The sequence below is a fragment of the Macaca fascicularis genome, chromosome 4 (assembly GCF_037993035.2).
Source record: "Macaca fascicularis isolate 582-1 chromosome 4, T2T-MFA8v1.1".
NCBI classification, from domain to species: Eukaryota; Metazoa; Chordata; class Mammalia; order Primates; family Cercopithecidae; genus Macaca; species Macaca fascicularis.
In genome coordinates, this window is record NC_088378.1 from 42,502,477 (window position 1) to 42,516,614 (window position 14,138).

Consider the following 14,138-nt stretch of genomic DNA (forward strand, 5'->3'; position numbering starts at 1 on the left):
GTTCACACCACTGCACTCCAGCCTGGGCAACAGAATGAGACTCTGTCTCCAAAAAAAAAAAAAAAAAAAAAAAAAACCCAGAAAAAATCTACTCATGTTTTTATTGGTATTGTGTTAATCTTATAAATTAACTTGGGCAGAATGGAGAGCTTTTTGATATTAATGCCTCTGAGGACATGATATGTCTTTTTAGTTACTCAAATCTTATTTGTGTTCTGTAGTTCGTTTTTGTTTTTGAGAAGAGTCTTGCTCTGTCACCCAGGCTGGAGAGCAGTGGGGCACACTCTTGGCTCACTGCAACCTCCACCTCCTGGGTTCTCCTTCGTCAGCCTGCCGAGTACCTGGGATTACAGGCACACATCACCACGTCCAGCTGATTTTTGTATTTTTAGTAGAGATGGGGTTTCGCCATGTTGGCCAGGCTGGTCTTGAACTCCTGACCTCAGGTGATCCACCCAACTTGGCCTCCCAAAGTGCTGGGATTACAGGCATGAGCCACTGTACCTGGCCATATAGTATTTTTTAAAGTTTCTTTCATATAGATCTTGTCCTTTTCTTACTAAATTTATCTGTACTTTGCAATAGCTATTTTAAATAGATTTTTCCTGTTGTATCTTCTAATTTGACTTTGTAGATATGAAAGTTATTGATTGCTAATATTAATTTTATACCTTACTATATCATTGAACTGTTATTTATAGAAATTTTGAAATATTACTTTCTTGGATTTACCCAGTATATAGACTTAACCATGAACAAAGAGTGGTAACATAATCTCAATCTTTCTCACTTTTGCCCTTTTTATTCTACAGCTTTCCTGATTTTGTTGGCTACCTCTTTCCATACTATGCTAAGTGGTAATAATGATAGTGAATGTCCTTCTCTTATATCGCATTCTAGTGGGAACAGCCCATTAAAAATTGTGGGGTTTGGAGGACAAGGCAGATAAACTTTGTTAAGTTCTGCTATATTTTTTAAAATCAAGAATGGCCATTAAATTGTACCAAACAACTTGTCAATATCTACAGTTTCGACTATATAAAATTTTTCTCTTCAGATCTATTAATATTATTAATATATAATTAGATTGCCTAGTATCAAGCATCCTTGCATTACTATTGGAATAAACCCAGGTTGATTTTGGAATAGTTCTTTTAATGAGCTGTTAGATTACATTTCCTACTGTTTTATTTATGATCTCTAAAGCCAATATTCATGAGTGAGACTGGCTAGTTAATTTTCTGCTTCGTACAATCTTTGCCAGGTTTTGGCATCAGTGTTAAACTAATTCATTAAAAAGAACTGCACTTTTTCCCTTTGCTCTGAAAAAGTTTTAAGCATTGGACTTACCTATTCTTTAACATCTTTCGTAGAAGACCACTCCTACCCAACATACACAAGACCATCTGGGCTTGGGTATTTTTTTCAATTTGATGTAAACGTTTGATAAGATTTGGTTTTTTTTCATGGTAATCACTCTGATAAAATATTTCCTCTTTTCTAGGGTCAGTTTTGATACACTGTATAAACTGGAAAATCAGTTTCAAAATTACCTATGTATCTCCCATCTATCAAAAGATGATATACGTCAGCCCTCTGTATCTGTGGGTTCTGTATCTGTGCATTCAACCAACCATGGATTAAAAGTATTTGAACAAAAAATAAAAGAATGGCTGTGTCTGTAACTGAATATATACAGACATTTTTTGTGTCATTATTCCCTAAACAATACAGTATAACAACTGTTTACATAGCATTTACATTATATTAGTTATTATAAGTAATCCAGAGGTGATCTAGTATATGACAGGATATGTGTAGCTTATATGCAAATACTACATCATCTGATAGACTTGAGCATCTGTGGACTTGAGCATCCACAGATTTTGGTATTTGTGGGAAATCCTGGAACCAGTTGCCCATGGATACTGAGGGATTACTATATACAATTTTTACTCCTAATCATAAAATTCTCTGTTTAAAAATGTGTCAGAGATTTCCTGTTAGCTATGCAATAAAGGAATTCCTTCACTTAGCACTGCCCCTCTGTGAGCCCACCTCAGCCTCCCTCCACCAGCACTCCTGTTATCACTCCTGGTGAACTCAATATCCACAGCACGGCCCATCTAACACCTACCTGAATCCTTCACAGCCTCACTTCTAACCTGCCTCGGCTGCCTACTCTATGGACATACCCCCTGACCTACCCATTGCAGGATGCCTGAATTGAGGTTTTAAAGGTGTTTCAAAAATTGGTAGTCCTACAGAAGTTGCTGAAGGTGCGAGAAAAAGAAAAGAATAGAGACCGTGCCCTAGGTTTTTGACTTAACTAACTGGTAGAATAGAGTTGTGGTTTACTGAGGTGGTTTTGCAAAAACTATGAAAGAAGGAAGCATTTTTTTTTTTTTTTTTGAAAAGAAATGTGAGAATCACATATTTGGATTTGGACAAGTTTGAGATACCTGTAAGACATTTCAGTGGAGATGGAAAGTAAGCAGGTAACTGCATAAGTCTGGGCTAAAGATATACGTTTACAAAACATCAGCGCATGGCACTTAAAGCCATGGGACTCGATGAAATCACCCAAGGAGTGAGCCTGTTACAGAGTAGCAGGGGTTCAAGGTTTGAGCCCTGAGTTAAACCAACTTTTAGGTATTTGGAAGAAAAGGACTATCCAACAAATGATTGAGAGGCAATGGCCAGTGAGGGAAGAGGAAAACCAGGAGTGTGTCATGTCATGAGAGCCAAGTATTCTTAGAGGAAAAGAATCATAAACAATGTCAAATGCTGAGAGGCTGAGTAAGATGAGGTCTGAGAATTAACTATTAAATATTAGATTTGGCAACGTGGAGGTGATTGGTAGACTTAACAAGAGTAGTTTAAGTATGCGTGGGGGATAAAAGTTTGTTTGGAGGGGCTTCAAAAGAGATTGTGAAAAACGGATGTGGAGATGGCAAGTCTAGATAGTTCTTTGGACATGTTTAATTATAAAGTTGAACTGAACAATGTGGTAGAAATTTGAGGGGGATGAAAGGTCAAAGCAGGGTTTCTTCAAGATGAAAGAAAATATACAAAAATATGTTTGTATAATGATGGTTATGATGCAATCAAGACAGAAAATTGATTAGGGCTAAGAGAGAGGGATGAATTGCAAATATGGAGTCCTTGAGAAGTTGTCCTTATTCATCCCACTGGAAAAATACTGAGTGCCTACTGTGTGCCAGGCCCTGAGCTAGCCACTTGGGACACAGCAGGGCATTGCAATGGCGGGAAAGGGTGAGAGCATAAAGGAGGAGATGTAAGAAGTTTGATGGGTTTGGTGGTGAAAAGATATGACCCGAGTGCTTTTGTTTTCCTAGTGCAGCAAATACAAAGGGCAGAGTCTGAGTCTGTTTTCTGTTGCTATAAAAGAATATCTGAGACTGGGTAGTTTATAAAGAGTAGAGGTTTATTTAGCTTAGGATTTCACAGGTTGAGAAGTTCAAGGGCATGGCCCTGGCTTCTAGCAAGGGCTCTCACGCTGTGTCACAACATGGTAGAGATGATCAAAAGGGAAGCAGACATGTGCAATGAGGGGAGGATCTGAGGGTTCCCGGCTTTATAACAACTGACTCTCACTGGAACTAATCTATTTCCACGAGAACCAATCCCATCAAGAGAGAGGGCAGAAACTCACTACCAAGCCAGAGAACACCACCAAGCTATTCATGAGGGATCTTCCTCCACAGCCCAGACACTTTCTACTAGGCCCCAACTTCCAACACTACCACAGTGGGATCACATTTCAACATGAGTTTTGGTGGGGACAAACTCGATCCATTTCCAAACCACAGCAGGCAGGATCTGCAAGTGACACAGAAGAAGTTGTGTTTGGAGATTTGAGAAGGTATGAAATATTACTTGGGAGAGTGGAAGAATGAACCGATGAGTTAATATAGTAGGATTGCTAGGCAGCACTTGAGGCTTGAGGTCATACATTCAGTGAAACACACCCTGGCGTCCTTCTCTAGCCTCATTTAACCAACCAATCAGGCTTTAGTGCAAAGCAGGGAAGAGTTGGATCAAACTGGAGTTGGGTTCTTGGCCAGGAAAGTGGCAGAAGGAGAAAGGAGCCAGCAGAGTTGAAAATGTGTGCAAAGAAGTGAGTGCAATGGCAGGCCATGTAATATAAGCCGGGGAAGGATGAGTGTGGACATGAAGAGGGCAGGGTTAATGGGTGAGACTTTCTCAGGGGGTAAAATAATTTTTGTAATGAGATTCTAGAGAGACCAAGCTAGAAAAATAGCAGATGGAGTTATCCTCAACTCTTCTTTGTCGCATAACTTAAGCAAATCCTATAGGATTCACTTTCCAAATAAACCTAGAAACCCCACCACTGCCATTCTGGTCCCAGCCACCCTTGGCCATCGCTTTTCTGGATTACTGCAAGGGCCTATTGTCTTGTCTCTGTGTTTCTGTCTTCCACTGTCTATGGTCTAATTTTCCTACAGACAAATCCCATTAAATAATCAATCAGATCATGTTACTTCCCTGCTCAACTCCTCCAGTGACTCCCATCTCACCCAGGAGCAACAAATCCAAAATCTTTACTATGGCTAATTAGGTCCTATGTGATCTGGTCCTTGGTTATTTCCTCCAAAGTCATTATCACCACTCTTCCCCTTGCTCCGTGCCTACCTGCTCTGGTGTGTGGCTATTCTTCCCACAGGGTAACTACAAGAAGGTTTCCAGGCCTTCCCATGTGTGATGTTCTTTTTTTTTTTTAATGTTTTATTTTGTATTTTACTTTAAGTTCTGGGATACATGAGCTGAACGTGCAGGTTTGTTATTTAGATATATATGTGCCATGGTGGTTTGCTGCACCTATCAATCAGTTGTCTAGGTTTTAAGCCCCACATGCATTAGGTATTTGCCCTAATGCTCTCCCTCCCCTTTCTCCCCACCCCACTGACAGGCCCTGGTGTGTGATGTTCCCCTCCCTGTGTCCATGTGTTCTCATTGCTCAACTCCCACTTGGGTGACGTTCTTACATGTCACTTGATGGTCTGCTCTAATGACGATTCTCAGAGTCCTTCTTGGACACTCAATCTAAACTGGCAGTCCTGTCGCTCTGGAACTCTCCTTACCATTGTTTTATTTACCTTCATAACGCTTATCACCACCTGGTGTTGTATGTTGCTTGTTTGTTCACCATGATCTTCCCTTCAGTAGAAGGGGCTTTGGTTCACTTGATGGCTTCTCAGTACTTAGAACAATGCTTGGCATATTGGCAAGACTGAATATTTACTCAGTAAATGAATGAGGGGGCGAGCAAGATGGCAGTTGCACGCAAGGTCAGGTGTTCAGCTATCCTCACTGCTACCTGGTCCTCGATCTCACTCCGTTGTTTCTGATGGGGACTCTGGAAGCAGTATAGTTATACCTGGGCACCAGGGGCAACCTAACAGAGGCTGAGAGGCTGCTGGTCGCCAGCCTGGCCATCACGGCTGGCACCGTCCTCCTCTCTGCCCACTTCCTGCTTTGGCAGACGCTGGTGTTGTGGGTGGACTGGGCCCTCAGCGCCACACTCCTGGTGCTTCACAGCCTGGAGGCCATCCTGCAGGTGGTCGCCATTGCTGCCTTCACCAGGCACTTCTGAAGAGAGGTCAGGGCAGGAAGGCTGAAGATGGGAGCACGGGAGAAGAGAGCATCCCTAGGCCACTGGAGAACAGCTGTGGTGCTTCAATTCTGAGTCTCAGTCTGCTAACATCTCAGCAGCATTTGCACTTAGCGCTAAACAGATTCTGTCTCTGTGATTTTTTTTTTCCATTTCTAGATTTACTATAAGTGATCCTTAAAAAGTATCTAAGCTGTTATTTTATAGTAGCTTTCCTTCACTTGTTTTAATTGTGTGTTTTCTATGTTTGGAATAATTATGTTCAAATAGCTAGATATTTTCCCTTCACCTTTTTTTTTTTTTTTTTGAGACAGAGTCTGGCTCTGTTACCCAGGCTGGAGTGCAGCGGCGTGATCTTGGCTCACTGCAACCTCCGCCTCGCAGGTTCAAGTGATTCTCCTGCCTCAGCCTCCCTAGTAGCTGGGACTATAGGTGTGTGCCACCATGCCCAGCTAATTTTTGTTGTTTTAAGTAGAGACAGGGTTTCGCCATGTTGTCTAGGTTGGTCTCAAACTCCTGGCCTCAGGTGATCCACCCACCGAGGCCTTTCAAAGTGCTGGGATTACAACGCATGAGCCCCCTCGCCTGGCTCTCTTCGCCGTACTTTTTAAATAAAGCAATGTGTATGCCTCACAAAAAAAAAAAAAAAAAAAAGAATGAATAAACTGTTTGTTCAAAAGCTCACAGAGTACAAGAATGCCCTAGGCCTTCACATTCACTCACCACACTCACTGACTCACCCAGAACAACTTCCAGCCCTGCATGCTCATAGAGAACAATCTTCTTCCACTCCCCACTTTCTACATAAGGAAATTCATGCCTTAAAGAGGTGTGATGCATCCAAAGAAACACAGCAAGTGGCAGAACTAAAACTTGAAACTGGTCTCCTAACTCTGGAATGCCCCATCTCTTAACCACCCCCTTCCTCATCATTCAACCATACTTTTGGTCTCAGTCCTCAGTGCCATCTTGCCTGTTGCAACAGCCCCGTAACCATTCTTCTTACATACTTTACCATCTCTGGATCCCTCCCCCATTTCCTGATTATCCAAGTCAGAATAATTTCTTTTTCACCTAGTACTATATGCCAAACACTTATAACAGCAGGTTATATATAATGCTTTTTATTCTACTTAGTTTACCTACCCTGGAGAGCTGTAAAGTCCTTAAGGCATGTAAAATATCTTATTAATCTTTGAATTTTGCAGCATCTGATACATCACATACTTTTTTTTTTTTTTTCTTTTTTTGGAGACAGAGTCTGGCTCTGTCACCTAGGCTGTAGTGCAGTGGCATGATCTTGGCTCACTGCAACCTCTGCCTCCTGGGTTCAAGCAATTCTCCTGCCTCAGCCTCCTGAGTAGCTGAGATCACAGGCACCTGCCACCACACCCAGCTAATTTTTGTATTTTTAGTAGAGACAGGGTTTTAGCATGTTGTGCAGGCTGGTCTTAAACTCCTGACCTTAAGTGATCCACCCACCTAGGCCTTTCAAAGTGCTGGGATTATAGGCACGTGCCACTGCGCCCAGCCCCACGTACACTCTTAAGAAACATTTACTGCGTTGGCTGCTTTCTCTTTCTAAAATGTTCTTCCAGAAATGAATGATTTTTCTGTTTCTAAAATGTTCTTTCAGAAATGTTCATTCTTTCAATCCCAATCACCTCTATGCTGAGTAAGGCCTACCCTTTTCATTTAACATTGCAACTGTCCCTCCAGTTGATTTTACTCCAGAGTATACGCCACTTTCTAACAGAGCGAAATTACTTACAGTCATGTGCAGCATAATGACATTTCAGTCAACAACAGGCCGCATATACGATGGTGGTCCCATAAGATCATAACAGAGCTGAGAAATTTCTATTGCCTAATGATGTCACGGGCATCACAACATAGCACAACACATTACTCCTGCTTGTGGTGATTCTGGTGTAAACAAACTCACTGCCCTAAGACTCATATAAAAATATGACACAACTGAGGCCTGGCACGGTGGCTCACGCCTGTAGCCTCAGCACTTTGGGAGGCCGAGGTGGGTGGATCACCTGAGATCAGGAGTTTGAGACCAGCCTGGCCAACATGGTGAAACCCCGTCTCTACTAAAAATCTACTAAGAATTGCTGGAACCCAGGAGGCAGAGGTTGCAGTGAGTCGAGATCATGCCACTGCACTCCAACCTGGGTGACAAGAGCAAAAACTCTATCTCAAAACAAACAAACAAAAAAACAAAATATGACACAATTATGCACAATACATCATACTTGGTAATGATATACAAAATAAAGATATTAAGTGACTATGCTACTGGTTTATGTATTTACCATACTATATATTTTGTTATTTTAGAAGGTATTCCTACTTATGAAAAAAAGTTAACTGTAAAACAGCCTCAGGCCAGTCCTTCAGAAGATATTCCAGAAGAGGGTATTGTTATCACAGGAGATGACAGCTCCATGGGTGTTACTGCCCCTGAGGAACTCCCAGTAGGACAAGATGTGGAGGGGAAGACAGTGATATTGATGCTGCTGACCGTGTACCCTGTGTAGGCCAAGGCTAGTGTGTGCGTTCGTGTCTTAGTGTTTTCCTCTTTAAACTTTTTTATTAAACATCTTAAATAAAAGAACTGTTACAGAATAAGGATATGAAGAAAATATCTTTGTACAGCCATACAATGTATTTATGTTTTAAGCCGTGTTATTACAAAACAGTCAAAAAGTTTAAAAAATTTAAAAGCCTATAAAGTAAAAAAGTTACAGTAAGCTACGGCTAATTTACTATTGAAGAAAGAAACATATTGCTTTTTTGTAGAGACGGGGTCTCAGTTTGTTGCCCAGGCTAGTCTTGAATTCCTGGACTCATGCAATCCTCCCACCTTGGCCTCTCAGAGTGCTGGGATTACAGGCGTGAGCTACTGAAACTGGCTAGAAAAATTTTTGTTTATAAATATAGTGCAGCCTAAGTCTACGGTGTTTATAAAGCCTACAATAGTGTACAATAATGCCCTAGGCCTTCACATTCACTCACCACACTCACTGACTCACCCAGAGCAACGTCCAGTCCTGCAAGCTCCATTCATGGTAAGTATCCTGTTCAGATGTACCATTTTTCATCATTTCTACTGTGTTTTTATTGTGCCTTTCCTATGTTCAGATACACAAATACTCACCATTGTCACAATTATCTAGAGTATTCAGTATAATAACATGCTGTAGCCTAGGAGCAATAGGCCATACACCGGGGGTCCCTAGCCCCCAGGCCGTGCGCCTGTACCCATCTGTGGCCTGTCAGGAACTGGGCTGAACAGCAGGAGGTGAGTGGCAGGCGAGCAAGCATTACTGCCTGAGCTCCGCCTCCTGTCAGATCAGTGGCAGCATTAGATTCTCATAGGAGCGCAAACCCTGTTGTGAACTGTGCATGTGAGGGCTCTAGGCTGTACCCTCCTTATGAGAATCCAACTAATATCTGATGATCTGATGTGGAACAGTTTCATCCCAAAACTGCCCTACCCACCCATCTGGGCCATGAAAAAATTGTCTTCCATGAAACTGGACCCTGCTGACAAAGAATCTGGGGGCCACTGGGTTATCCCATCTAGCCTAGGTGTGTAGAAGGCTGTACCATCTAGGTTTGGGTAAGTGCACCCTATGATATTTGCACAATGACTAATCACCTAACAATGCATTTTTCAGCATGTATCCACAATGCATGACTGTATTTGCTCTTAGTGCCTCCCCATGAAATCAAAGCTCCATCAAGGACAGAGATTTCTTGCATTTGGTTTACTGTTACATCTCCAACACCTAGAATAGTCTCTGGCACATAGAAGGTGATCAATAAGTCCTTATTTTACAAAGGAATTATAATTCTGTGCTTGAAGGAGCTCTTTCTCAGAACACATTACGGAGCTGTGAGGAGTGTTTCTGGGTCCTAAATGACCACCACTGCTGGCTGTACAGCTTGGATGCATCCGTGCATCACAGTGACCTAGTGAATGGCAGGAAGGGCCATGAAGATTAATAAAGATTTGGACTCAGAGCAAATATTTACTTAGTAGAAATAACTCAAGGAATTACTGTTGAATGAATAAGCCAACTAAGCAGCCAATCACGTACTATGCAGATGCACACAAATGAAACCCTCACTTCAACCTGAAGACATTCGCACATGAGTTATGGAGAGGGACCTATAGGAAGTGGTAGAGAAAACATAAGGCTTATGTGTTTAATTTCCATACCAATTTCAGGATCTTTGTCACTGACAGCGCACTAAGACTTGTCAACTTTATGTAGTTAAGAAGAACAAGGCTGAGTGTGATGACTCACGCCTGTAAGCCTAGAACTTTGGGAGGCCAAAGTGGGCAGATTGCTTGAGCCCAGGAGTTCTAGACCAGCCTGGGCAACATGGTAAAACCCCATCTCTACAAAAAAAAATACAAGAATTAGCTGGGCATGGAGATGTGCACCTGGAGTCTCACCTACTCGGGAGGCTGAGGCAGGAGGATCACTTGAACCCAGGAGGTTGAGGCTACAGTGAACTGTGACTGTGCCATTGCACTCCAGCCTGGGCAACAGACTCAACAGAGTGAGACCTGCCCCAAAAACAAAACAAAACAAAACAAAACAACAACAAAAACACAAAAAACAGAGTGCTGCGATTAATCCAACCATGATGAATAAGCAAAAGGATGGGAAATGCACTCCAAGATCGTGGAATTGGCTATATGTTATAGTCCGGTGGCAAGTGGTTTTTTTGATGCTGCACAGAATCAAGAAATGGTGAAGTTAATACAAAACTCAGTGAGGTTGCTCCAAGAGAAGAATATAAGAAGGGAGTGGGGGAGGCAGGAAGGGGAAGCAGGCAGTTAGCTATTATGATAGTATAATTTGTTAGCTGATATTTAATTAGTACATAATAATGTCTAATATATATTTGATAAAATAATTTGATATTTATTTTATTCTGAAACCAATTTCTTACAGAGATCGCCTTAAGATGACATTCAGATCTAATGATTGAACATTTTTCTAATATACTTCAACTTGGTTCTACATATTTAAGAAAAGGAAAAATACAAGTTCCCCATAAATATCTCTAATGATATATTCCAAGGATTTCAAAATACTTTTACCCAAGAACAAGTATTAACCTGATTTTTTTTTCTTTTTTGAGACAGGGTCTCACTCAGTTGCCCAGGCTGGAGTGCAGTGGTGCAAACATGTCTCACTGTAGCCTTGACTTCCTGGGCTTAAGCAATCCTCCCACCTTAGCCTCCCGAGTAGCTGGCACTACAGGTGTGCTACCACACCCAGCTAGTTTTTGTTCTATCTTTTGTAGAGACAAGGTCTTGCTACATTGCCCAGGCTGGTCTTGAATTCCTGAGCTCAAACTATCTGGTCACCTTGGCCTCCTACAGTGCTGGGATTACAGGTGTGAGCCAACACACCCAACCAAACCTGGATTTTTAAAAATCACAAAAGTAACAAAAATTTATAGCAGCAAAGAAAGCTAAGATTTGAAAGTGGCTGTGTGCCTTTGTAAGAGACCAAATATAGGAAAGCCATGAAGGCAGACACTGTAACTTGGAGAGGGTTGGGAGGGACCCCAGAAAATAGCTCTCCTCCTACACACATCAGACAGGTCCTCCCACTGCCTACCTCCTCCCTTTCACAAAAAGAAGGACACTGTGGATCTCAAGGAGACTTGTCAAGGGTCCCACTGTCAACTTCTCGTTCCTGGTCTAGTGATGCCAGCGCCAGCAAATCACACTAAGGTAATTATTATGGAAACATTTGTGTTTACTGGGATGTCATGTCATATCACATCATATAAAGGATGACTTTTATATATATTCCCTTATACATGACCATTTTCTTTGCACTCATTTTCAGCAGGATAGGAGCCTGTTTTCTTGGGGGTGATTTGTCCACACTCTCACACACATCTGGGAGAGGGCTATTTGGCTGTCAGGGTCTGTGGCAATGGTATAGAGGAGTAGAAACTAGTGCAGAGGCTAACTTCCCTCAGAGTTGAGTGTCATGGTAAGCAAAGAGCTATGTGAGAATTAGAAATGATTTTTCCATTCTCCAGAAAAATCTTAGGATGCTGTCATGACAATGCCAATTTGCTAATGGACTCTATACACCCAGAAACCATCTGTCTCACTGGGCCCCATTATAAACTTTTCTTCTTCTCTGAGCATCAGTATAAGGCTAATCTATATCTGGATAAACAAAAGTCTCACTCTATAATTCACTTTCTGGTTTTCATTTTCCCCTCATGCCAACAAGAGAAAAATGAAAATTTTCAAAATTAGAGTTCAGATTAATTTTGAAATGAATGCTTTACTCATTATAGTAAGATACTGTCTTTGTATATTTTAAAGGCTCAAAGGAGCAATCCAATATGTGAAAATACCTCTCAAGAACTAGGAAAAACATTCTGTGATAAAAATCTAGGTGGAAAGGGAAGGAATAGGAAGTTGTTGATCAAAGGGGACAACATTTCAGACAGGTGGAATAAGTTTTTATATCTATTGCACAGTAGGATGACTACAATCTCTAATAATAAATTGTATATTTCAAAATAACAAAGAGCGCAAATTTCACATGTCTTGCCATAAAAAATAATAGGTAAGCACAGTGACAGATACGCTAGTCTGATTTAATCATTCCATGTTGTGTATCTATATCAAATCATCACATTGTGCTCCATAAATGCATATAATTATGATTTGTCAATTTAAAACATTAATTTAAAAATGTAGACCAGGCGCAGTGACTCGTGCCTGTAATTCCAGCACTTTGGGAGGCTGAGGTGGGCAGATCACTTGAAGTCAGGAATTCAAGACCAGCCTGGACAATATGGTGAAATCCTGTATCTACTGAAAATGCAAAAATCTGCCAAGCGTGGTGGCGTGTGCCTGTAATTCCATCTACTTGCAGGCTAAGGCACGAGAATTGCTTGAACCTGGGAGGTGGAGGTTGCAGTGAGCCAAGACTGCATCACTGCACTCCAGCCTGGGTGACAGAGCAAGCAAGACTGTCTCACCAAAAAAAAAAAAAAAAAAAGTGAATCTAAAGAAAAAATCTGGGTTAAGATCATTTGAAGATCAAAAGTTTAAGGTAGTAATTTCCCTTTTGCTTTCTGAGGCAGGGTCTTGTTTTGCTGCCCAGGTTGGAGTACAATGGAGTGACCACAACTCAAATTCCCGGGCTCAAGGGATCCTCCTGTCTCATCCTTCCAAGTAGTTGATATAACAGATGCATGCCACAACGCCTGGCTTAATTTCCCATGTTTTGATCAATTCTTATCTTATTTTATTCTCTGAAGTTACCTATTTGAGGAAAAGGACAATAAATTTTGAATAATGTTCTTCAATCAATAAGGCATTTATAAATTGGCCTAATTCCACTGAAACTTTTTAATTAATTAAAATGGTTGTGAAACAAAACACTATTCATCAAATCTTATTTTAAGTAATAATTCCAGTGTCAATCCACATTACTTAATAAATGAAAATAAAACTACATAAATCAAAATCTTCATACATTTTTATTCTTTCATATGTATTTAGTATTAAGAAAATTACTTATCTTAAGTGGTTTGTGCATATCGCCAGAGATGGCAGAGGAAAAGGAACCCAAATGTAAAAAGCATCACTAAATGAATTGGCTAGTGCAATAATATTAAGTAAATGCACTGTTTCTATTCTATCTCTATCAATAACACTGACCACTGTAAAGCAGTGGGTTCTACTATTATGATCAGAGTTCTTCCTTGTCATATAACTGAGTTCTTGGTCATATGAAAAATCAAACAAGAGAAAAAAGTCCTTTATTTTTCTAACCAAAAAAGAATATTTTAGATGCACAAATACACTGATTTTATGTCTCCTTTATAAATTCTTTAGATTCTAATCTTACCTTTTTAAAAATCAGGATAGTTTTATATTTTCTGAAAAGCTGCAAAGAGTATTGAGAGTTTCCTGTGTACCCTTTACCCAGTTTCCATTTATGTTATTCTCTTACATAATTATGGCACATTTGTCAAAACCAAGAAATTCACTTGAGACAATACTATTGATTAAAATACAGGCTTGATTTTGATATTACCAGTTTGTCTACATATATCCTTTCTGTGTTCTGGAATCCGAACCCAGGACCCTGTGTTGAACTTTGAAGCTTACCTTTTGATCTGCTTCTTCATCTTCGTCTTGGTACTCATCACAGAGTGGGCTGGCGTTGGCTGCAAAGGTGGGTCCCTGAGAGTAGTACTGAGAACTGCGGTAGCCATCACGCCGCAACTTATCACATTCTGCAGAGGGGCACGCAGGGAGGGGAAGAAGGTCATTAAAAAGCTGTATTCCTCTTTGCTTACTTTACATTTACTCTTCTTTTTTACTTTTCAAAGTTATATTTTTCTAGGCATTAACAGGATTTTGAAATAATGGTAAAAACAGTTAAGAATTATTAAAGTCCCTAGT

General features: G+C 40.7%; 1 protein-coding gene and 1 pseudogene across 12 annotated transcripts in view; one reads left to right on the forward strand and one right to left on the reverse strand.

Moving 5' to 3' along the window:
• NHSL1 (NHS like 1) overlaps positions 1 to 14,138 on the reverse strand; it is a 234,648-nt gene that overhangs the window by 37,648 nt on the left and 182,862 nt on the right. For all 12 annotated transcript variants that reach the window (XM_074037121.1, XM_045391456.3, XM_074037123.1 and 9 more), the window contains exon 3: positions 13,842 to 13,969. In XM_074037121.1, coding sequence (XP_073893222.1) covers positions 13,842 to 13,969 — 128 coding nt within the window. The remainder of the gene's footprint in view (positions 1 to 13,841; positions 13,970 to 14,138) is intronic.
• Positions 3,264 to 6,020, forward strand: LOC123572860 (transmembrane protein 80-like; annotated as a pseudogene).